The sequence below is a fragment of the Podarcis pityusensis genome (genome assembly GCF_964106645.2).
Source record: "Podarcis pityusensis genome assembly, chromosome: 17".
Lineage (NCBI taxonomy): Eukaryota > Metazoa > Chordata > Lepidosauria > Squamata > Lacertidae > Podarcis > Podarcis pityusensis.
The window spans coordinates 36390771-36414648 of NC_138042.1; the positions used below are offsets into that span (position 1 = coordinate 36390771).

Genomic DNA, 23878 nt, shown 5'->3' on the forward strand with positions numbered 1-23878 from the left:
TGAAACATCAGGCCAAACCGGTGCCTGGAACCTGGTGTCTTATAATGTTATGAGGATCCTTGGAATATATTACTTCTTTTGCCCCTACAAAGAACCTTGATTGAGAGTCATTTCCATTAAAGAGGTTTGAACCTGACCAGTTAACATGAATGAACACAGCATATGAGTAGAGAAGGAAAAGAAATGGAGTTTGGAATTATTTGTATCCAGCTTAGTCATGCTGGCCACATGACCCGGAAAAACTGTCTGCGGACAAACGCAGGCTCCCTTGGCCAATAGAGCGAGATGAGCGCACAACCCCAGAGTCATCCGCGACTGGACCTAACGGTCAGGGGTACCTTTACCTTTAAACATGATACACATACAGTGCAATCCTACAAGTGTTCACTCAGAAATAAATCTCATTGTGTTCAGATGAAGCTTACTTCTAGAAAATTGTGCATAGCACTGCAGGTCTAGGAAGTTCAGTGGGACTCAATGGGATTTTGTTTCCAAGTAAATGTATTTAGGATTGGAGTGTCACTGTTCCCATTCAAATCAGCGAGTGAGGCAAAAACAGAGGACACATCTCTCCCTTCCTCCCTCTCTCGCAAACACACTCACACACTCTTCTATGACCAGGTCTAAGCAATACCAGGTAAGCACCAAATCCCAGGACCTTGCAGGTAGGAAGCCACCTAGGTGGAGAGAGGACTCCATCCAAAAACTTTGTTGTGAGGAATGTGCAACCAGGGTAAATGAAGGTTTGCCAGACTGGAACTCCCCCTGCTGCTAGTTCCATAAGGCTGCAGCAGTGAGTTGCCCACCATCACAAGGAGGATTGGATGGGCTTCTTTTTAGATCCGAGACATTGTTAGAACTGGCACGAGGGACTTGTTCCCCAAGTGGATATTTTGGGAGGAAAGGCCTAGAGGACTCCAGGTTTACAACCCTGGGAATGTGGAGAGGCAGAGCTGGAAGGCTCTATTCGCAAGCCAACTGAGCAAGAGCTCTTGGGTCGGAGTGAATTGCTAGCCATTGAGGTCAGATAAAGCTGGTTGCTGCAGTGGGAGGCTGGAGTCCAGGGGTGTTGATGGGACTTGATAGGTGACATTTTAACAAGGATTTTGGTGTTTTGAAATGCACCTCTTTATACTTCAGAGCCCACTGAGGCCAGTGGCCTCTCCAGTCTAATGCCTTGTTCTCACAGTGGCTAGCCAGAAGTCTGTGATAAGCAGGACCTGAGCACAAAGCACTTTCCCAACCCGTTATTCCCAGCAACTGGTATTGAGAGGTGTGTGTGTTTTTCTGTTTCTGTGTGAATGAGGTATATTCCCTCTGACAGTGGAGGTAGAACATACCCATCAGGGCTAGTAGCTATTGACTGATAACCTTTTCCTCCTTGAATTTATCTAACCATCTTTTAAACCCACCCAAGTTGGTGGCATCAGATCTTGTGAAAGTGAAGTCCATAGTTTTAACTATGCACTGCATGAAGAAGTACTTTCTTACTTCACATACATACACCTAAGTGGCTTTTTTACCTAAGTAAAGCATATACAGTGGTACCTCGGGTTACATACGCTTCAGGTTACAGACTCCTAACCCAGAAATAGTACCTCGGGTTAAGAACTTTGCTTCAGGATGAGAATAGAAATCGCGCGGTGGCGGCGCACCAGCAGCAGGAGGCCCCATTAGCTAAAGTGGTGCTTCAGGTTAAGAACAGTTTCAGGTTACAAACGGACCTCCGGAACGAATTAAGTACTTAACCGAGGTACCACTGTACTGAACAGAACTCATACAGGTGTTTGAAAACACTGATACCACACAGGTATTGGCTGTGACTTCCTGCTAATTGTACACTCAGTAGAAAACAGGTATGTGACTCTGTAATGTGTGAAAACAGGCTGCAGAATCCCTTTAGAAGTGATTAAAAACCACTAACAGTTCCATAGGAGCCAACTTCTAGGAGCTGAGGTCCCTTTGGCCCCCATAATAAAATATTTGAGGGGGCTGGGCCCCCCCAAAGTTGATAGGCAGTTACCGTACATTCAAATGCTGTGTGCACCACATTTTGTGATTGATTGCACAGGGCAGGGCTTACCTGAGTCCCCCAATATTTTATTCAAATTGGCACCCCTGAACGATGCAATCCTCTGTGTGCCTATTCCAGAGCAAAATTATCAAATGAATGTGCACAGGATTGCAGCCTAAATTAACTTAACAGTGGACTTAAATCCAATGTGTTTTTGATCAGCTGTTTTGTGGGTGGTGGCCTAATGTCGCTGAACTCAACTGATTCAAAACAGAACCTTGAATGTAGTCATTCCCTTTCCTTGCTGAATAAACTGTTATTTTTAATTAATGTCCAAGAACATTCTATTATAACAGCAAAGTGAGGATTCGAAATGCCTAAGGCTGTTATTGGCCTTCTTTATGCAGGCCACGGGCTGTTTCCCCTAACGTGGGAGCAAAATTAAACAGTCCACGGTGAGGCTTAGCTTTAGAAATAATCAGACATAAACATACTCTAAAAAGTCACTCTCAGTCTGGACAAAAGTCAACCCCATGTTTTCTTCAGGAAAAAGAGACAGATTTGAGAACTGATGCACATACAGCTTGCTGAAAATTCCAGTAAGGCGCTGACATGGAGTGGAGGGTAATATGAAATGGTTAGCATTGACTCTGGTGAGAGCATATGGGTGCAGCAAGTTTGTATGGGGAGAGGCGTTCATCAATGACCGGAAGAAAGTGTCCAAGCTTGAATACAAAAGGGAACCATCTTCAAAGGCTGTTGAGCTGGGAAAGGGGGTGGGGGAAGAGGGAAAGAAAAGAAAACCGAGACACTGGTCTCTGTGCCCTGAGAAATCTTTGTGTTGTTTCATTTTCTCTCCCTCTTCCTCACCTAAAGTTCCTTGCAAATGAATACACGTTGAAAATTCACAGCCTGGTTCATATCCCACTCACAACGAAAGCACACTTGAACCTAAGAATACCATTTGACTGTGTTTTGTGGAAAGGGTGATCAGAAGTGATTTTGCAGCGGAAAGAGGCCTAGAGGAACTCACTCTTATAGTGGGTGTCTCCTCTCAAGGTCCTTGACAAATGCGGTTTGGGGTTACTATGGAGCTGAAAGATCACATTCTGAGACGTTTCCTTTCCTTTGTAAAAGTGCCCTTCACCCTCTGTTGTTGTTATTTAAAAACATGCTTCTCTGAGCTTTAGATCTAACTAGGAGTGTCATTTTAGATTTCATTCACACTGGGGGGGGGGAGAGGGAGAGGGAGAGAGAGAGAGAGAGAGAAGGAGCAGATTCAGTGGCAACATTTAAGGAGCACAGGATAGCACCCTGCATTTCAGACAGATGAACTACGTGCTAACATGAGGTATAAAAGTAACATGCCAATGATCTGAAGAAAATTGTTTCTGGCAGTTAGTTTATCCAAGAGCAGGCCTTTGAGTCGTGCTCCCTCTGATAATCCCGCCAAACATACTCTGCCCTGCAAGAATCAAACACTAACTATTTGATATTATATTCAATATTCAATATTGAATATATTAAATACTTCTGCTCAGAAGTAAGTCCCAATGGTTGAAATGAAAAAAAATATCCAGTACATTTTAAGACAATTTTTTGGTGAATTTTAAAATGCCTCATAATATCAGTATATCAGCCACACTCCTTTTGTTTAAGTCAACGGATCTGTGGCTTTGCCATAGGGTATAGGCCCATTTAATGTAACCACAGTAGAAGCCTAGTGAGTCAGTTTACCTGAAATATAAGTGATTTGTAAGGACAGCCAAGTGGCCTTAAATTTGAGGTGGTGTGTGCGCGCCTCTCTAAATGACATCCCTGGGCTTACTCTATGAATGAAACATAAGATCAAATAAACAAATAATTAGTCAAAGCTGCATGTGAGAAAAGCCCACCCCTGATAAAACACACAGTTGGAGGGCTATTTAAACAGCGAGGCAGTTGTCTTTCTTGTGTTTCAGACCATATGTGATTATTCCTTAGGTTTACCTTCAGCCACCAGAAAAGCTCTTTAAAAACATGCAGCTTGGTTTGTAAATGCCTGGGAGTCAGACCTTTCAGATAGGTTCAAAAGCAGATCTTTCCTATGAGTCTTATCCAGCCCACCAAAAGATACCCCCTCACACTCCACCAGTACCACAAAAATCAGAAATAGAACTCCCATATACTCCAGGAGAACCCAAGAGCTTCCCCCAAAAGGCAGGTGGGGTGTGGAGTTTGTCTAAAAATTGTCTTGGGCTTGTGCTTCTTCTGGAGAGAGGGACACTCTGCAAACATAATGCATAAAAGCAAACACCCAGAGCACCAGCTCCCCCATTTCCTACCCTGCCCATCCAGAACTGTGGTCTTAACCATGGACTGGGCGCTTTGCCTCTCCCGCTGACATCCATCGAAAACAAATAAGCAAGAATTGGTTTAAGGACTACAAAGCCATCTCTGAACTTTACGCACACACAAACTCCACCACTCTTTTCAAAACACACAGACCGTTCCCAGCACAATGGAGGGGAAACAGGTTATTGGCAGTGGTTAGGGACAGCCGCTGTCCAGTGAATCTGAATGGCCTAAGATTTAAACTGTTCTAGCACTATTTTTGCAGCTAGTATTAATCCGGGCACCACCATAATATTAATGGACCTTGTGGCATTTACTGAGAATTCTGTGGACGGATTCTGGGCTTCAAACTGCAGGTGAGGGGTGGGTGGGTGATGGTTTTGTTGACCCATGTCCTCACGTAAAAAAAACCCCAGCAACAGCGCCCGAGGACTGGTGAGCTAAACTAAGTCTTTATCCATGATATGCTAGTTTTCTGTGTGCAGGCAGAAGTTGGGGCGGGGCGGGGTTAAACTTGTGGGAAAGTGTTAAAAAAATGCAGTCCTCTTACTCTCACCATTTTAAGCTACAGTCCTAAAGAGCAACCTGGGAACTAAGTGGGAACGTCTGAATAGAGGCGCTTAGGATCCTCGCTGTCTTCCAGTCGACCCTCTAAACCTGCATACCTTTTCGAGCAGCTCTTGTCAGTCTGATCATTCTTGGGGATGCTTGAGGACGGATGGATGACCATCAGAAAGAGAGATAGGCGTGTGTGCGTGTGTCCTGATTTCCACTGTCAGCAAGGGGCCAAGAAGAAGCCACACTTGTGACGCCTCGCAAGAGGAAGTTCTGTCCTTCAGATAAGCCAACTTTGGCTTCTGACACCGCCCTCTTTCGTCCCCTTACGATTTCCGGGAAATTCGCTTCCTGATCAGGACGATTAGGATCGCAGCTTGGTGCGCCCTCGACCTCCCTCAGCTATCGATCTTTGCGCGCACCTTGGGGCGATTAATTCTGGAAGTACTCTGGAAAGAGGGGGGGGGGGGAACAGGGCCTACTTTCGAAGGCCTCGCGTTAGGAGTGAATTTCCCCACCGCCTCACAAACAACACCCCTAGATCCTTGCCAGGCGGACTCATAGTGGTGGGACGCGCAAGGTTCTCGCGCTCATCCTCGATAACTGGGAAAATGGGGCTGTTTTTTTCCATCCTTGCATTGGATGGGCCGGCCGGCGGAGAAGCAGCAGCATCTTTGCTGGAAATGTCCCTTTCTGCCAAAGCCTCGTGACCTTTGCTGCCGCTTTTCGCTAAGTTTGGAGCTCTCCGCGCTTGAGATCTGCTTGAGAAAAAGGAGCAAAAGCTTCAATAGCTTCTCATGTCGCTGCGCACAAAAAGGTCTGTCCTCAGGCCTCCTCGCGCACAACACTGCTCAGTCACAGCAACCCGAGATATCAAGAGCGCCATGTTCAATAGGCCAACCTATAGATGGAGGAGTACCTCTGCATGGTGGGGAAACGTGCGCACAATTTGGGGGCCTTGCTGTCCACATTTCACACAGGGTTTTTCAGTGATCCTTTTTGCTTGCGTCTTTGCTAGGTGTGTGCGTTACATTTTTGTGTGTCAAGACATACTGTGAATTGTACCCTTTGGTAACAACTCTTTGTTCAGACAGACACAGAAATGTAGCCTGTGTTTCTTTGCTAAAGGGACCCTTTCGAAATCGCCACACCATTAACTGCAGCTGTAGAAAGAAAGGCATCCTGGGAGGACGGTGTGGGTTTTTATTTTTATTTTTAAAGGAACTCCCAGACATGACTGCAGCTGAGCAAGAGGCATTCGGATCCAGCTCTGTTAGAGTCAATGGGGGTTTTTCTTCTGATTCCAAGGATGAGTCGTATCGACGTAAAACGATACTTACTGGTTTTTTGGCGTGCAATCTGGGAGTGACTGTGCCTGCGGCCGCAAATATTCACCTGTGCTCCTGTAGCAGAAACGAATGCAACGATGTATTCAACTAAACGCAGTACACTGCTAAGTGTGCATTTACGATGCTTTAATTAGGTGCAAACGCCCATTGATACAAAAACTTATATTACCTCTCAGTGATAATGCTATGCTATCTTGAGCGTGTACGTGTGTATACTATGTGAAAACAGGGGAAATATAAAATGGCAGTTATACAAGACATAAGCATATTCACATATAGAAGGCCATGAAGGTTGTATAGGCGCAAGCACGTCATATGACACCTTGAGTCATATGACCAATATTGCTCTGTGTGTACCCCAATGTTTTAGGTGCAGTCACTGTTATGCCTATTATATTACAGTAAATACAGGACAGCAGAACAAATGTGGGTCTGAATGTGTGTTCACACATATCCAGGCATAAAATCAGGCGCTGTCCCCATTTGCCTGTAGCTTACTGCGAAACACTTGCACTTGGAAGCAAGTCTCATTCATTCATTTCTGTGGAACTTCGGCGGTGCATTCGGATCCTAACGATGTTCATGCAGAAGGAATTCATTTTATTTCTTATCTGGGGTTTCAGTAAGTCTTAACCCCTTAACAATATACCTTAACAGGGCTGTGCGTTGTTCCCCGCTTCAGAGGGGCGCGCCTGTATTTCTATGCACATAGGAATATTTTCAAAATATTACCGACAATGCACGGGGATCCAGTCCTCGCGTTTTTATTTTGTTATTTTCCCCACAAAGTAGAATGACAAAGAGCATAGTTACTTAGTTCTGCCATGCATATGAAACCATATCCGGTAATAACTGTACATTTCATGAATTCTGAATAAAGCAGGCGAAAAGAGACCGTATCGAGTCACTTTAGGGCGGCGAGTCATGTGCTATTTCTAAAGCTAAAGAGACGAGCGAACGAGCGGTTGCTCCCTATATTTAATGATCCTTATCTCGCTTCTCTCATTTTGAAGCCCGCTTTATAAAAAGGAGCGCTCTGATTTTATATATTTATCTCTCTGTGTGTAGCTACAGTTTTAAAAACAATCGCAATAGGGTGTTTGTTTTTTTTTAAAAAAAACCCAGACTTAAAATGTTCACACACCCGTCTTAATGGGGTTTTACTAAAATGCAGACCGTGACAAGTGGGACTCACTTGCTACTGGAGAGGGAACAAGTTCAGGACTGGGCGACTAGTGGAGGCCTTTCGTTGCGCGCAGGGCACGAGTGGATCGCGTCCTCCGCCTCAACCGCCCGCGTCAGTGGCTAGGGCAGCCCTGAGGCCTCTTGCGAGACGGGTTTCCCCGGCTGTTGATGGGAGTTCAATGGCAAAATCGATGAGGTCGGACTTGGCAGGTGGTGAGACGGAAGCAGACGCGCTTGGAATTACGGGCGGGCAGCGGCGTCTCCAGGCGAACCCAAGACCCTCCCTCAAAAGGGAGCGAACTTTCCTAACCTCTGATGAAAGGAAACAAGTTCCTTTCCCCGAGCACCAGTGTCCCAGCTCCTCCCCACACCCCCCGCTCCATTCTCCGCGCCTGGGGAAGACGTTCTGGAGGCTCCCTCTATGGGGACCGAAGGAACACAAGGCTGGAGCTGAGAGAGGCTTGCAGATGCTTGGCTGATGCTCTCCATGTCCCAGCTCAAAGAAAGGGGCGACACAAAACACATTTCATTCTCCAACACACATGTAAGTGTGCTCTTATTCCAGGGGTACCTACTTGAATAAAAGGGGGGGGGGAGGTAAGCCCCGCCCCGCATAATCGATCATATGCACGCACACTATTTGAATGGCAATGCCCATCAACCTGGGAGGGACCCGTCCCTGCCCCCTCAAATATTTTATGGGTGTGGGGGGGGGCGAAGACCTCTCAGCCCCTAGGAATTGGCTCCTATAGCTCATTCTCTCTCTCTCTCTCTCTCTCTCTCTCACACACACACACGTGTCAAAACGGATAAGTATATATTTAGCTCTCTCGCGCGGGTTCAACTACACGCAACGCAATCCTGCAAGTCTCACACCTTGCGCACAGGATTGCAGGCATAGACACACGTTCGTACACAGGCAATACTTTCAGTCAGAACACATTCTTATACACAAATGCCAGGGCAGGAGGAAGTACAGGGACATTTTCTAAGGCCTGGTTCACACATGCAGCGCGCATCAGCTTCCTACATGACGACACCTGAGGAGTGACGTCTGAATGTAGCGAAGCATCCTGACGCGGGGCGGAAAGTGAAGCCCCGTCTGCGGTGATTAATCTGCGATAGCCAATCTTCACCTCCTGAAAATAATGGCTCGACGTGGCAGCTAGCAAGGGGGAAAACAAACCTTTCAGAGGCTTACAAATGTAAGCAAACATTTTTAGATGCGCTTCTCTCTCTCTCTCTCTCTCTCTCTCTCACACACACACACATACACAAAATCACACATTTCCACAACTGAACCAGGAAACGGAAGCTTTCAATGTTGGGGAGCCGGGGCGGAAGGTTTCTTCTCCCGCACAAAAAGGACAAGCCTTGAATAATGGGGACAGGAAGGAAAGGGACAAATGAAATGCACAGGCCCACTGCCTAGCCTTAATGAGCAGGCCCCCCCCCTCTCTCTTCCACTTCTCCCATATTGTGTTTTGATCAGGCCCGTCGAGACCCTTCGCAACCCCAAGTTCAACTCCCGCCCAGCTCAGAAACACATCAAAGCCCGCATTGACCCCACTCTCGGCTTCCGCGCGTGTGACGGCTCCGGCATTTTGCTAGAGATTTCACTTTTGCTGGAGAAAAGGAGAACGAAACAAAAGCTCGTGTGTGTGTGTGCGTGTGTGTGTGTGTGTGTGTGTTTGCGATCCCGGCCTCGCGACAGCCGAGGGAGCAGCAATCTTATATGCACTGCTTTGGGTTTCACGGGATCCCTTGTATTCTGCGGGATTTACTTCCGAGGGTCGGGTTCCACGGGCTGCAATCCTAAAGGCGTTTGCTTGAGCGTAAGCCCTCACTGAGGGCAGGACTTCTGCATATAGTCCGGCTATGAGGGGCTTTGCTGATTGATACACGCACCCCGGCACTATCCCCCCCCCCCGCAGTTGCCTTCATCAGCCCTCTTGCTTCTTACAGACCCACAGTCGCTCGGGGCAAACACACACACACACCCACACCCACACACACCCCCAGCCCGCCATCCCCTCCAGTTTGTCAATGAATCCGCCTCCCCCGCGGGGCTCCGCCCGCCGCCCTCGCTGATTGCTCCGCCGCTGGCTAATCAGGCGCCTCCTCCCCCGCCGCCCCCGCCTTCGCTTCGCCCCCCTCCCCTCGGAGCTCCCAAGCCCCGCAGCCAATGCGCGCAGGGCCGTAACTTTACTTTTCTGATTGGCGCTCGGCGAGCTGAGTGACGGGCCGGCCCGGCGGCAGCGGCCGGCAGCGCTTGCCCTCCCTTGCCTCCTTCCCTCCCCCCCCCCCCCGCCTCGGGCTCCCAGCAGAGGCTGCAGCCCCCCGCAGCCGCTGTCCACACGAAACTGGGTCCTGAAAGCTGCTTTGGCCGAGAAGCGCGCTTCTCCGCTGAGGGAGAGCGAGCCAGAGAGCCGCAGGACTGCGACGGCCGGCCGGCCGAGGAGGAGCGAGCGAGCGAGCCCGGCGCTCCGGAGGAGAGATTTCCTGAGGCGCCTGGAGCTTGAGCGCCCAGGTGTGTGTGTGAGGGAGAGAGAGAGAGGGAGCGCGAGTGCGCGCGCGCGGAGTGGGTGGGTGAGGGGACCCTCCCGCGAGAGCTGGCCAGGTGGAGACACACGCGCGCACACACGCGCGCCAGCAGCACACAGGCGCGCAACTAGAGCCGGCTTCCTTCGCGAGAGAGAGAGAGAGCGAGCGGGAAGCTTCCTCCGCAGCCGGAGGCGGGAGAGCGCAGGCGCGCGCTTGGCCATGGGAGAGCCGCGACGCCGGGCGCCCGAGGAGCGCGGCAAACTTTAAGCGCGCGCGGAAGTGGGCGCGTGAGGTGGCCAAGCGCGCCGCGAGCAAAACGCCGCCTCCCTCGCTCCCTCCCGCCTTCTCTCTCTCGCTCCCTCTCCTCGTCGCGCGGCGGGGATGCCGCTGGCAGGCTCCAGCCGCCGCCGCCGCCGCCGCTGCTTTCTCCTCACCTCCTCTGGCGCCTCTCCAAGCCCAACTTCCCGCCAACTTCGGGGGCTCTGAGGGCGCCCGGCGGACGGAGGTCGTCGCTCGCGCCTGCCCGGTGGGGGAAACCAAAGGAGAAGGGGAGAACGGACTTCTTTCCTCCGCCGCTCGACGCCGCGCGGTTCTCCTCAGGACTTGGGACGCCCGCCGAGCGAGACACGCCGACATACGCGCCGCCGAGGGAGACACCTGTCCGTAGCCTTCGCGCCCTCTCTGCGAAAGAAGCCGTCGCCTCAGAGCCGTCGCCGGAGCGGAGACCTCCAGCTTGGCTTGCCGGCTGAGGAGACGGAGGAGGAGGACGACGACGACGACGGAGGGGGACCCGCTCGCCCCCAACGCGCCACCTCGCCTCAGACAAAAGACTGACCCGGGGCACTTCCCGCCCCCTGAGGTAGCCCTTGCCTTCGTCGCGGTGCGGAAAAAGAAAGGAGATGTCCCTTGAAAAGTAGCCCTCGTGGATCTTGGCAGCTGACCCGTCCCTGCCCGCGTCTCTGCCTCTACCTTGGACGACCTCGGACTTGAAGAAGCGCTGCCTGTGTGGAGACTCTCCCCCCCCCCCAGCTCCTCTTCATCTTCATTTTCCCCCTTTCTTTTTTTTCCTTCTGAATCACCGGACGGGATTGATGGCTTTTTCCTCCTGGAGGTGGGAGAAATAAGGCTTCCTCCGCCGCCGCCGCCGCCGCCGCCGCGCAAGCCCGAGCCTCGTCGGAGCCCCGAGGCGGCCGAGCCTGGCCAGGGGGACGCGGGGGGCGGGGAGGGGGGAAGGGCGACTCCGGAGCGCCCGGCGAGCCCCCCCAAGCCCCTTCCGCTGCAGAGGAATAACTTCCGCGAGGATTGCCGTGCTTCCTGGGCTCCGGGCTCCGAGGGGGATCTTCTTGCCTTTTGGAAGTCGCGCGGTGTGTTTTTGTTTCCAATTTGTAGCCGAACAACATCGCTGCCAGCCACCCTCTGCTTGACCTTTCCACTCGAAAACAAACAAACTAACCCCCCTTGCCCCAGACAAAACAAAACAAAAAAGTGATCCCAGGGAGTTTAGCTTAAGGTGATCTGAAAGCAAAACAAAACAAAAGCCTCGAGCTCCGTGGATCGGCTGCCCAGATGGAAATACACTGTAAGCACGACCCGTTTGCAGCGATGCATAGTAAGTAGAGGCGGCTGGTTCCATTTCTCTCTGTCTCTCCCTGTCCCTCTTTCTCTGGCGTAGAAGGATTCAGCTGGCCGCCGTGCCTTCGCCCCGCTCCCCGAAGCGGCTGCCCCGAGCTTATTGGTTTAACTGGGAGGTGTGGGAGGGAAGGAGGAACGGGCTGCGGGGCCGGGGATGCCTCTGGGCATTGCTAGGGAGGCACGACGACGGTATTTGACCTGCTCTTGGCAGCCGGGAGCGGACGAGGGCAGAGCAGGAGGGAGCGAGCGGGGCGCTTGCCCGGCTCGCAGCCTCCTCTGTCCGGTTTGTTCCCTTTGTGGTTTCAGAGGAGTTAAAGCAAAACAAAACAAAAGAGCCACACGGACATCCTCCTCTCTATGCACAAACACACGTCCTGGGCCACAGTATGTAGGGAATGAATGGAAAGCGTCCTCCCTTTTGCTTTAGGACACGATCCAGCCAGAGCGAAACATTTTCGAAGTCCAAGTGATTTCAGTGGGAGGGTTTGAAGCATGTGCTCTAACTCCTCCTTCCAGCGCTGGGGAACTTAAGAACAGGTTCTCTTCGACTGGGTTGTGTTCTGTTAAAGCATCGTCACCATAATTATAATCATCACCACTTTTTAATAATAATAATAATAATAATAATAATAATAATAAACTCAGCAGAGAGTAGCCTTGCCTTTGTCTCCAACGCAGATTAAGTGCTGTTAGACCAGGAAACGAAAGCCAGAGCTTGAGCAAAAGAGCAGCTTCTAATATAACAAGCATCCCTATCTATCCTAAATGCATTTACTCGCAGCATTGATTTCAAAATTGCTTACTTTTGCATAACGAATCTACCCAGCAGGGTGTTCCTATGCATGTCTACTCAGAAATAAGCCGCACTGAGTTCCATAGGGCTTACTTTCAGGTAAGCGTGCATAGGATTGTATCCTTACAGTATTTTTTTTTAACCTATAGGAACCTTCCACAAGCAGGGTTTTTATTATTATTATTTTTAAACTATGTTTCCCCCCTTTCCTCCATCCACTTCTGTGTTTGTGTGTCTTACTTTCTCTCTGTCTTTGTGTGTCTTTTTCAAAGTTCAGGGTAGCCCTACTTGACTTCCCCCTTCCCTGTTTATTCTGCAGTTATGCATGGGAGGGAGAAAACGCCTAAGAAGAAAATATAATTACAACGACAGTGACCACCAGATTATTTTAACGCCTTTGTAAATAAAAACTCCTTCCGTATATAAAATACAAACTTGGATTTAAGAGTCACACGCCCCCACCCCAAAATAAAAAAAGTTTTGTCTGTAGTATATTGTTCGCAATGTTTTCTTAACACAAGTTTTAGAAATAAAAATGACCAGCAGTTTTAAAATGCAGTATAAGGATTCGTTCTCCCTTGAAAAATTATTTTAAAAAGGCAAATATGTGACGACTGAATAAGACAGGATGTTTAAAAAGGCCTTAAATATTGGAAGTTGGCTGTTTAAGTTAGCAGGTCGTGTGTAATGTGTTTGCTTGAGATTTGTTGTGCTTGAGAGGGCTAGAGGAGATTTATCCATTAACACAATGTTATGTGAAATGACATCTTCTCTCATGGTGAGTTAAACGCCGGATTAGATCCAGAGATTTCAAGGAAATATAGGGTAGAACTAATCGCATTTCCCTTATGCACAAGGGCCTTTTAGCCAAGACGGATTTTCCTTTCTAGAAAAAAAAAGGGGGGGGGATCCATGTGATCTATCTATCTATTCATCCATCCATCCATCCGGCGGCGAGATGGATGTGATCTATCTATCTATTCATCCATTCCCTCCCCAATAAAACAATTTCATACTAGATCATTGGATGCATGCAGAAAGCACAACGCAGGGCAGGCAGGCTGCAGATTCGCTTGGAAAGTATACAAGAGCCGTCACCCTCAGAGAAAAGTGGTAGAGGAGCACAACCTCCAGAGCTGAAATTGTCTGGAAAGGTTAAGGCTACTGATGTGCGCCCGCTCAGCCCTGCATCGGTGGAGAGAGGCTTTAAAATACGAACATCAAAAGGGGTCTTCTCTTTTCTCCCCCCCCTCTTCCCCCCTCTCTCCTGGAGTTGCCTTTGTGCTAATTTGAAGAGAGAGAGAGAGAGAGAGAGAGAGCGCATATGCGTGGAAGCTACCAGGGGACTAGGGGTTTCCTCCATTAACCTAAATAATGATAAATCGATAACTTCTTCAGGAATTTAAGAAGGAAAACAAACGCGAAAAAGAGAGAGTGGAGGGGGCGGGGGATAGGACCCTCACCCAGCGTCTTATACTTCCCCACCACCCCAGTCCCTTCACGATCTTATTATTTTAAAGCTGCGCCGTCAAAAAGAAGCCAGTTATTGCTCTCCTTTCCCAAAGTAGCGGATGGGAAATGTGACTGATATCTTTACTGGACATTAACACCAGCGCGCTCCTTTCTGCCAGGAAACGTATTTTGTTCTGCAGGAGGCGCCGAAACTTCGGCTCAATGCGCAGAAGGGAAAAGAGCCCTCGCAGTTCCCTCCCCTGCCCATCCAGAAGAATCGCCTTCTAAACCAGACGCAGCCTTTGATTATAAAGAAATCAGTGGTACTAGAAGAATCTGTTTCCCAGGAATCTGTTTTAGATTCGCTTCGAACCATGGCAGAACTGGGCGCTAGATTAGCATTCTCTTCAATGAGGGAACTCCCTGGAAATATAAACACGGAAACGGCTCGAAAGCCGTGCGCAAAAAAGGCACCAAAATCCCCTCCGGACAAATCTGATGGCTGCTAGTGGAGGTCTTTATAACAGCCTCGATATATGTTTTGGTCCCGGGTGGGTGGGAGGAAACACGCGTTTTCTCACGTTAACCATCACCAGGGTCAAAACACACAGGCAGGAGAAAACCTTCACGCCCCGTGGTAGCAGCATCTTGGGGGGGGGGGGAACCAGACCTTTGTAGGTGGACAGACAACCAGGGAGGAGTGAGCCTGCCTGCCTGCATACAATCTTGTCGTTTCCCCGACTCCCCCTCTCTGTTCCTGTATTGTAGTTCGCATCCTCACCCATAATTCACTCTGCATATTTTCTACATAGATGAAACTAGTTGATAGTCAGAGTTTTAAATCGCACGTTTCGCATACTCGCTGCATTAGCTTGAGCTGACCTGACTTTTCAATTAGCATGATAGAGCTGGGCAGGCTTGGGGGAAGAGACCTTTCAGCTACTTCTGGTTAACGAGGAGATTAAAACTGGACAATCTCTCCGAGCTTCATATATGAAGAAAACTTTTTCTTCTTCTCTTGGCTGCCGCTTCCTTCCATATAAAGTTTTTTCTCATTTAACTCAGTATTCCGTCATTCACTGCCGACGCCAACAGTTAGTTTACATGTAAAGGCACACTGAAACACAGTCAGGTTTTGCAGACGGAAGAACGGGCATCTGGGGGTGTTGATGTTTCAGCTGACGTCCTCTGTGATGGCTCGTTCAAATTATGGAGAGCTCCCAAGCCAAAAATCTCAGTTGCACCAATATTTGCCACCCCATCTGCAATATATAATAAGCCTTGCTCTCTATAGTGTGTATGGGAAGGCTGGAGAAAATGAAAATTAAGAGAATAAATTATTCGGAATTAAAGCAATTATTGTGTGTGTGTAGCTAATAGTTGATCAACATAAGGGATACTTTTGAGGATGGACTACAAATCAGGCTCTGCATATGATCAAAATGAACCCCCCTTCAATGGACCAGATAACCAACTGGACCAGATAATGCCGGAGACAGTTAAGTCTTGGACGTGCCAAAATCATGTGCAATAGCCAAAGAGAAAAAAACATGAATTTCAAAACGTGATCTTACCGGTTCCTTAAAAAACAACAACCAACCAAGTGACAGTGAAACTGAAATAGATAGTGTATTAGATGTTTGTTTATTGATTGCTAATGAGTTTTCGCCCATTGGATGCGCGTGCTTGCACCCCCTCGCCCCACATAACCTGTTATCTGTCATGCCACACTTTAGTCAGGAACCAGCGTTGGCGATTCATCAGTCTTGTAAAACTTTGTATCCAAACAGGCGGACTCATTGTATGCATATGTATAGATATTTTTTCTGCTTTTCTTGGCGGTTTAGGAATCTATCTATCTATCTATCTATCTATCTATCTATCTATCTATCTATCATCGTCCCTGAAGGAAGCATGGAATAAAAAATGATCCGTTAAATAAATAAAAACAGCAGCGTAACACACAGGCAGAGCTATATAGCAATACATTTAGCCATGGGTACACATACTTAATTCAGCCTGTTTTGTATGCAGATATCTAATACTGATCACCGGCAAGCACATGGGCAGAAAATGAGAAAGGTTCATGCCGAACTTGCGACACCGGCACATAGCATCACACACTCTCATACACACACAGACGCACCCAGCTTCCTTGTGGAAGTTTTTCGAGTAGCTAATTCTATAGTCGACATTTGTCGTTCCAGCCTTACTAAATATCTGCAACCTGATTTCTCCTGGGCAGACCAATTATCCCAAGAAGACAAGGAATCTTATACTGGGCAGAACAACGAACAATATCTTATAGGAGCTGAGCTAACTTGCATTCTGAGAAAGAACTATCTGATCTTTCTGTATCTCGAGTGTTTTAATGTGCTTGGCTGATCCTTGAAGTAACGAAGGTCTCATCAGTTCGCTTTCCCTTTCTGAATTAATGCTTTTTTATTATTTAAGTAAATTGAAACACCGATAACTTCTATCTGATAATAGAGAATTTCTGCCTGATAATAAGGAAGGCGCACACTGCAGCTTCCCCACGGATGAATCGTTTTCTTTTCATTTAAACTAGTTATTCCCTTTCCGTCCCATAAATTTCCCCCAGCTAGTAAGATGACCGACATAAATCCGTAGTCCCCTTTAACTGCCAGCAAGAGACTCAGGAATGACTTGTGCGTCGTTTCCTTAGCCCAGCTTGCACTTTGATGTCACGGGACAACTGCAGATCCAGCCCACCAAGGAAGAGAGTGCAGGTCGGTCAGGATTAACAGCAAACAACCCATCCAGGCCTTGGGTAGGAAAGGATCCTTTTCCTGGCATTCTCCCCAGTCCATATAGCTTTGGAATGGAAACTCTGACTGCCTTCTTACTCCCATTCATTTTGTAATGGATGAAAACCAAAAGGCTTTAGGTTTGAAATTGGCCATTGTGGGTGGGGAAGAAGGTAATATTTTTGGAAGCAGAATATCATGTGCCCCTGTCTGTGTCTACTGTATGTATGTGTCTTTGTCTGTTAGTTTTCCTAAAACATCCACTTGTTTAAACTTCCTAACTCATTTTTACTATCCATTAGCATTTTACTATCCATTAGCATTAGCTCCTTAGTTTATTTCCTTAACCCACCCCACCCTCCATAAGGACCAAACATTATATACACTCAAGGTCCGTAATTCAGGAAATGTGATACCTAACTCACCCCTACAAACCTTTTACAAAGGTGGAATATCAATTGTTTGATTTTGCTCCAATCATGTGCACTGTTGGGCTGCTTAAACATTCAAACATCCAGGAGCAATAGCCTTGATTATTAGAATTAAAATGTTCCATAGCCTTCTTAGTGAACCTTTATACACTAGGATGTGAGGGAATTCTCCCCTCTGTTATCCCCACTCTTTTTCTGTCTCTGCCTTCTTTTCCTCTCATAAATCGTCCTTGTATTTGGATATTACAGTAACAGTAATCATCTGGTTGCAACTTTGTTCACTTGGGAGGCTACAGTGCTTCATTCTTTGCCCTTGCCTAACTAGTCCAGGTACTCCCAAGTTTGTTAAGTTCAGCTGGGTTTCATTTTCTTTCAGCATTCTTATCTGTTTCAGCTGGGAAGCTGGAACTACTCTACACTACATAACTTCTAAGAGCAGGGATATACAGCTGTCTAAGTTAACTGATAAATCTGACCCCTTTCCTGGTTGCTGCAATATTAACCAGGATTTTAAATCAATAGAGATTGCATCCAAATGTATAGCTAACCAAGACCTAAAAGTACACAGTCCCTTTGCCTAATTTTGACTTTGCAATTTGTAATCTTTGAGGATTCTTGTGCAGCCAGCATAGTGAACAATATTTCTATTAAATAATGTTTAATATTGTTAAAGCACATTCACTGGGGTAAAAATAATGACTGAAAACCATGTTCTTTCAACAGCTGAACCCTTTCATTTATTTTTTTTTAAGCTCCCTTCCTTCCTTCCTGGTCCAGACAGTATTTTAAAGCTCAAAATGAAGGCACCAATAAAACAAAGAAAGCAAAAAGTGGACTCACCAAACTTCATTTTAAGGGCAGAACATATTTAGCCATAACTAGTCAGCTGAAAAATAAAATATTCAGTTTTTAAAATGAGTAGCTACAGTAAGAGTCTGTGCTTGGTTGACACAAATTACTTTAATAATCAAGTAGTTATTGTGGATTTTTCATATGTTCTGACATACTCCAAAGTTTGACAGCAATTTATGAATTGGGAAATTATTGGGTTTAAAATAAGTGTTTTATATATGTAACTGGTTTGTTTAATACAGAAACGGTTTGCCTTGTCAACTGATTCTGAACAGTTCAAGTCCTCTGTAAATAGAGAGATTAGCTTATTACTTTTGCTCAGTTGTTGCCAATGATGCTGGTTATTGCAATTATTTGTTTTCAACATTGCAATTTCTCTATTATAAGTAGTTTGCATGATTAACAATTTGGGAGTTAATTATATTTTCTCAGTTAGCTACATGTCATTATATTTCGCGCTCATTGATTTTACCCAGTTAGCTGCTATTCATCTAGTTGAGAACCATTTCACAACAGATAGATGTTTCACCTTGTTAAAGGAGAGTAGTGAAAATACACACAGAGAAAGAGTCATCTATTTAGTTTGTCTGAGCCACGCTCTGTAGGCTCCTAATATTTATAGAGGCTCTTCTACATTCTATCAGCTAGAAGTTATTGACTATACATACATACATACATACATACATACATACATATATCTTGAGGACATACATAATTAAACTGTGATTTTCAAAGTAAAAGCGAATGCTAGGCAAATTTCATCTTTGAATAAATTTTGCTAAATTTGCCCATATTTTCCCCTTATGGGAAAATATTTGGGCCTTCTTTTCTAACCAAGTGAGATAGGATCCCTGATCCTAAGCACGTTTACTGGAAAGTAGGTCTCATTGAGCTTAATGGTACTTAAAAGTGAGTGTGCTAAGGATTTTCAGCCTTTATATCCACCCTATCAGTTAGGCATCATGAGTGATTTTACATTGCCTGATGATTTCAGGCATTGGCCTAAAAATAACTTTTGAGAGATGGTTTTGCAAATCATAGGCCTGATTCTCATGCCACATAATCCTGGGTAATTATTGAAGTAATTAGAGTTACACAAGTGTAAAATTGCTATCAATGTCAAATTAGGTCTCAGTAAATAACATTGTTCCTCCTCCTCTCAGCAAATAAACCATAGCCATCATTTCAGAAATGGTGAACTGAAACTGAAACTCTTGTTTAAGAATTTGCCCAGTGCTTGATGGTAGATGGGAATCTATAGCTGAAACAGGCCTTATGTAAGCATCTTCTAAACAGTCACAAAGATGTATTTTTTTCTCTGCTTGTTTTTGTTTTTGTTTTTGTTTCCCCCCATATGTTTCAGGACATGGAGGAGTGAATCAGTTAGGGGGTGTTTTTGTGAATGGTCGACCACTCCCTGACGTAGTCCGCCAAAGGATTGTGGAACTTGCCCATCAAGGTGTCAGACCCTGCGACATTTCCAGGCAACTACGGGTCAGCCATGGCTGTGTCAGCAAAATTCTTGGCAGGTAAAAGGAGATAAGTGAATCTCATTGATTCTTAAAGAGAAAATACCATGCTGTTTGTTATTGGAATGTGTTTTTTAAAAAAATCGGTTTGTGACTAGGCAGATTCTTGGGAGTTAACCCAATGATGACAAGAATTTCAGAGAAATCCATATCTATCTAACAACCAAATTTAGGAAATGTTTTAGAAATAGATTATTGAGAATATATTTAAGAAGTTATTGATTAGGGAACTATTTATTATAGGCTTCCTACTGAATATGTTGGCAAATCTGAGTCATCTCAATATTATGGAAAATTACTATTTAGTGAGAGGTACCCTTTCTGTTTCTAAGAAACATTAGCAATTCAAATAGTAAATAGTTGAGGCACACTCAACAGAACTAAGTGAGCCACATTGAAACCCACCTGAAATCAACAAATGCTCGCTTAAAAAGCAAGCCATTTTTAGTCATTTAATTATTTAATTTGCATATAATAAAAAAAAATCAGTTTAATGATTAATAATCTTCATTACTGAACTTTAAGTGAACCTATCTGTTCACGGTGGAGATGCTCTAACTGTGTAGCAACAGCAGAATACTTAAAAAAGAAAGAAAGGGAAGCTTCTGTTGTTTCAGTATGTAAAGTACTACTTGACCTAGGCCGAGGAACAGTATGATTGTGGACACAATGATTTTGAACTTGCTATGATATAATGCTCCAATTTTTTAAATAAATTAATCAGGCAGAGTAAACTAATGTAACTTGGTTAAGATCACAATAATCAAGTATTGGCTCTTGCAAAGGAGAGTTTGTTAATGTACCATGTTACTCTGCTTCCCTTCATAATGATACTCTTTTCTTTAGTCACACAAAGCATATACCATAATATATTAGTCTTTAAGGTACTGCCGTATTCTGTATTGTCTCTCCGTCCACCCATTCCCCAGTAAATTTGAATAAAATCTGGATAGGTTATTTTGTTATCTATCACATCTTTGTTTTTCACCTGCCTAACCTAGAAAAAGTTAAAGGTTTTCGGTTGCATTTGAATAATTTCAGCTGTAAACCAATTCATGCTTTTGTGGAAGTCCCATTGCACATAGTGGGGATTACTTCTGAGTAACCATGCATAGATAGAACTCTTAAATTTTTATCACTGATTTTTCAACAGTATATAAATATCTTAAATTTCATTTTCACTACTATGACTTCTGTACTTCCACTGACCTATATAAAAAGAGCTACTCATAAGCAGACGTAAAGATTTGTAGTTAGTGCTGCACAAATACAGTTTCTTTAGAAAGTTGTGCAATTTCACGCTAACTAGAGCCAAATTCTCAAGTAAATTTGGTAAATTATGGTTCCTTTTTTAATAAGGTCATCTTTCCATCTCACTACATAAAAAGGAACTTTTGACCATGGATGCAAAACCAGTCCCATTTATATTAAAATACAAAATTCTGCAGTAAAATTAAACATTCCTTATAGTGTTCTGTGCATGTGAATCCTTTCAGTATCCCCATTCTCTGTGCGAAATCCTCGGAGTCAATAGTGGGATATAGCGAAGGTCAGCAGATACAAGTAGACCTGGATCTTTTCTGTCTTACATCTATTTGACAAAATGTCAGTTTACTGGATTAAAGGGAAGGAGTCTTGATTTTATACTGCCATGTGTGAAAAGACAAAAAACAAGTCAGAGGTGCTGCTCTGCTAACTTTAATGGAAATACTCTTGAGTAAGCAGTTTCAGGACTGGATCCTTAAGCATTCTAATATTGTTGATATTTCTTAAAAGAGGCAAGTTAGGAAACTCAGTGAAAAGCCTATCAAAGACACTGGTAGTGTTAAGATTGCACAACTGGAGATTTTTCAGATTTTTGTTTGTGATTCCGGAGCAGGCCAATATGTATGGTCTCAGGAATGTTATTTAAGTGCAGTTTCTAAAATTACCAGTGTCAACGGCAGCAGTCAGTTTTGTGACATTTTATCTTTGCTACTTCATCCCACCCCGATGGCAGTCGCATCAAAGTTCAACTTTTAGCTTACTATTTCTATTAGCCAATGAATAAAACTAATAAACAAGCAACTCATTACCAGTAAGAAAGAACATCTAAAAGTTTTACTGTTTCTGAATAGATTTGTCACTAGATATATTTGCATTGCTATGGAGCTAAGAATTGAGTTCCAGAGCTTTGTCATTTAAGTTGTCAACAATAAATTGGAATTTCATAGCTCATTATTTTCATAACTAATAATTACAGTTGGTAAAATGTCACTGTAATTGGAGCACTCTCTCTCTCTGTGAATATATATATATATATATATATATGGAACACGCACAGAAAATATGCTTGATTCTACATTTAGGAATCAATATTTCTTAATTTACAACACTTAAACACTGGCACAAAATAAATAGCAACAGTGGCAAACCTTTCAAAGATGTCAACACCAGCAAATTGTTTCTATATTTAATAGTTTGTTGCTGAGCCATCTTAACTATGATTGTTTAACTGATACTGCTTGTGAATATAATGGGATCTGTATAGGCAATGCATTTTAGCTCAATAACAATGCCAGCATCCTGAATATGGGTCTAGATTCTTCCCAAGACTGGACATTGCATTCTGGGACGTTTGGTCTCCTCGGACTACAAGTTAAGTTATGAATGGGTGCAGTTTGTCTTATGGTGGTTGTTCACAGCACAAATGAAATTATTTGTCATTACTTGGATTGATACACGTTTGCTAATTTACCTACCCTAGCATTAGATGAAAATAAGAATTATGTTTCAATCACCCAGTAATTCACGATCCATAGACCCAGATCCACCTATTTTGCTGTATTGTTTGAGGCCCAGAAGCCAGTCTGATGCAGAATCCTGTATACTATCATGTTTAAAATATTAGTGACATTTTAACCTAATAATAAAAAACAGTGCTCTCAGATCAGGTCTATTCCAAACCTGCTTAGTTTAAATAGTGTAATAGCATTAGGTAACACAGGGCTATGGCTTGAATGCTGACCTATTAATGAGCAAGTCCCTGGTTTAAATCTCACCACTGCCCTTTCACTCGGTGACTTAAGGCAAGCCATTCTTTCTGATCCTCAGGCCCTTGCTATACTTTTTATAGCAATTTAGACTTCACTTCACAAGGTTCAGCCTATTGCAAGCTCCCAGACCATTCTCTGGGTGGGAAAATCAGAATTCAAATCCCTGCTTGGCCATAAAGCTGACTGGGTGTCCTTGCGCCAATCACTCTCTCTGCCTCACCTACCTCATAGAGTTGTTGTGAGGGTAAAATAGGAGGGGAAATGGCACCATGTACTGTGTGCTGTTTTGAGCTCCATGGAGTAGTGAAAGGTAAGATAAAACAAAATAAGTGAGAGGTATATATAATAAATAAAAATGATTTCTAAATCAGCTACTGAGGGACAATGAGTGCAAAAGGATATGTAGAAAATCAACTATTTCCCATTGTAAAAATAAAAAGTACTCCTCATAAGCACAGTGACTGATGAGTGGTGACTTTCTTCTTAAGTACTTTATCAGCCCGGTTCTATTGACTTTGATGAGAAGAATTTAAATAATGTTATTTTCCTTAACTGAGTTGAGATCAGGCATGACTGATTAAAACAGGAGAATCCATGAAGGCATTTCTTATGCATTGTTTTGTCATACAAATGTACACTATCAATTATTTTATGATATTCATTGTATATACAGTGGTACCTCGGGTTACAAACACTTCGGGTTACAGACTCCGCTATCCCGGAAGTAGTACCTCGGGTTAAGAACTTTGCCTCAGGATGAGAAGAGAAGTTGCATTGTGCCGTGGCAGCGGCAGCAGCAGCAGCGGGAGGCCCTATTAGCTAAAGTGGTACCTCAGGTTAAGAATGGTTTCAGGTTAAGAACGGAACTCCAGAATGAATTAAGTTTGTAACCAGAGGTACCACTGTACATGAAAACTTTGCAGCTTCATTAGACTCAGTGCAATATTTCAGAAGGCTCTAATATCAAGCTTAATCCAGCCTTCCCCATCCTGGTGCCTTCCAGATGTTCACAACTACAATTACCATCAGGCCCAGCCAGCACTGTCTTGTTTCACTAGTATTTCTCAGCTAAAGAGTTGTACAACAGACAATTTCTTTAAAAACCCAATGGGAAAACATAAACACAGGATGTAAGTGAGCTACATATCCTATTGAAACCAACAGCAAGACTCTCATTGATTTTAATTGTTCTAATCTCACTTCAGTGTCTTGCCAGTGTGGTGAACAAGGATATTAGGCCCTGACAAAGGGCACCCAGAAAGAAGACGGCCAACTGAAATTGTGTAGTTAAATGAAAATATGATGGGCACCAAAGTGCTGGGTCCAAAATGCAGCCCAAAATTGTAAATTCATCTTATTTTAATATGATGTGTGTCTGAGCCTTCTGTATAGAAAAATGATTAAT

At 44.9% G+C, this 23878-nt stretch overlaps 1 protein-coding gene across 4 annotated transcripts in view; it reads left to right on the plus strand.

Moving 5' to 3' along the window:
* Window positions 1-23878, plus strand: part of PAX5 (paired box 5) — a 253791-nt gene that overhangs the window by 45972 nt on the left and 183941 nt on the right. For 3 of the 4 annotated variants that reach the window (XM_080986922.1, XM_080986919.1, XM_080986921.1), the window contains one exon: window positions 19273-19438. Coding sequence is in view for 3 of the 4 variants with exons in the window: in XM_080986919.1 (XP_080843045.1) it covers window positions 19273-19438 (166 nt within the window). In the remaining variant the exon portion in view is untranslated. Of the gene's footprint in view, window positions 1-11568; window positions 11591-19272; window positions 19439-23878 lie in introns of those variants that run through there. The other variant, XM_080986920.1, reaches the window with a different exon arrangement.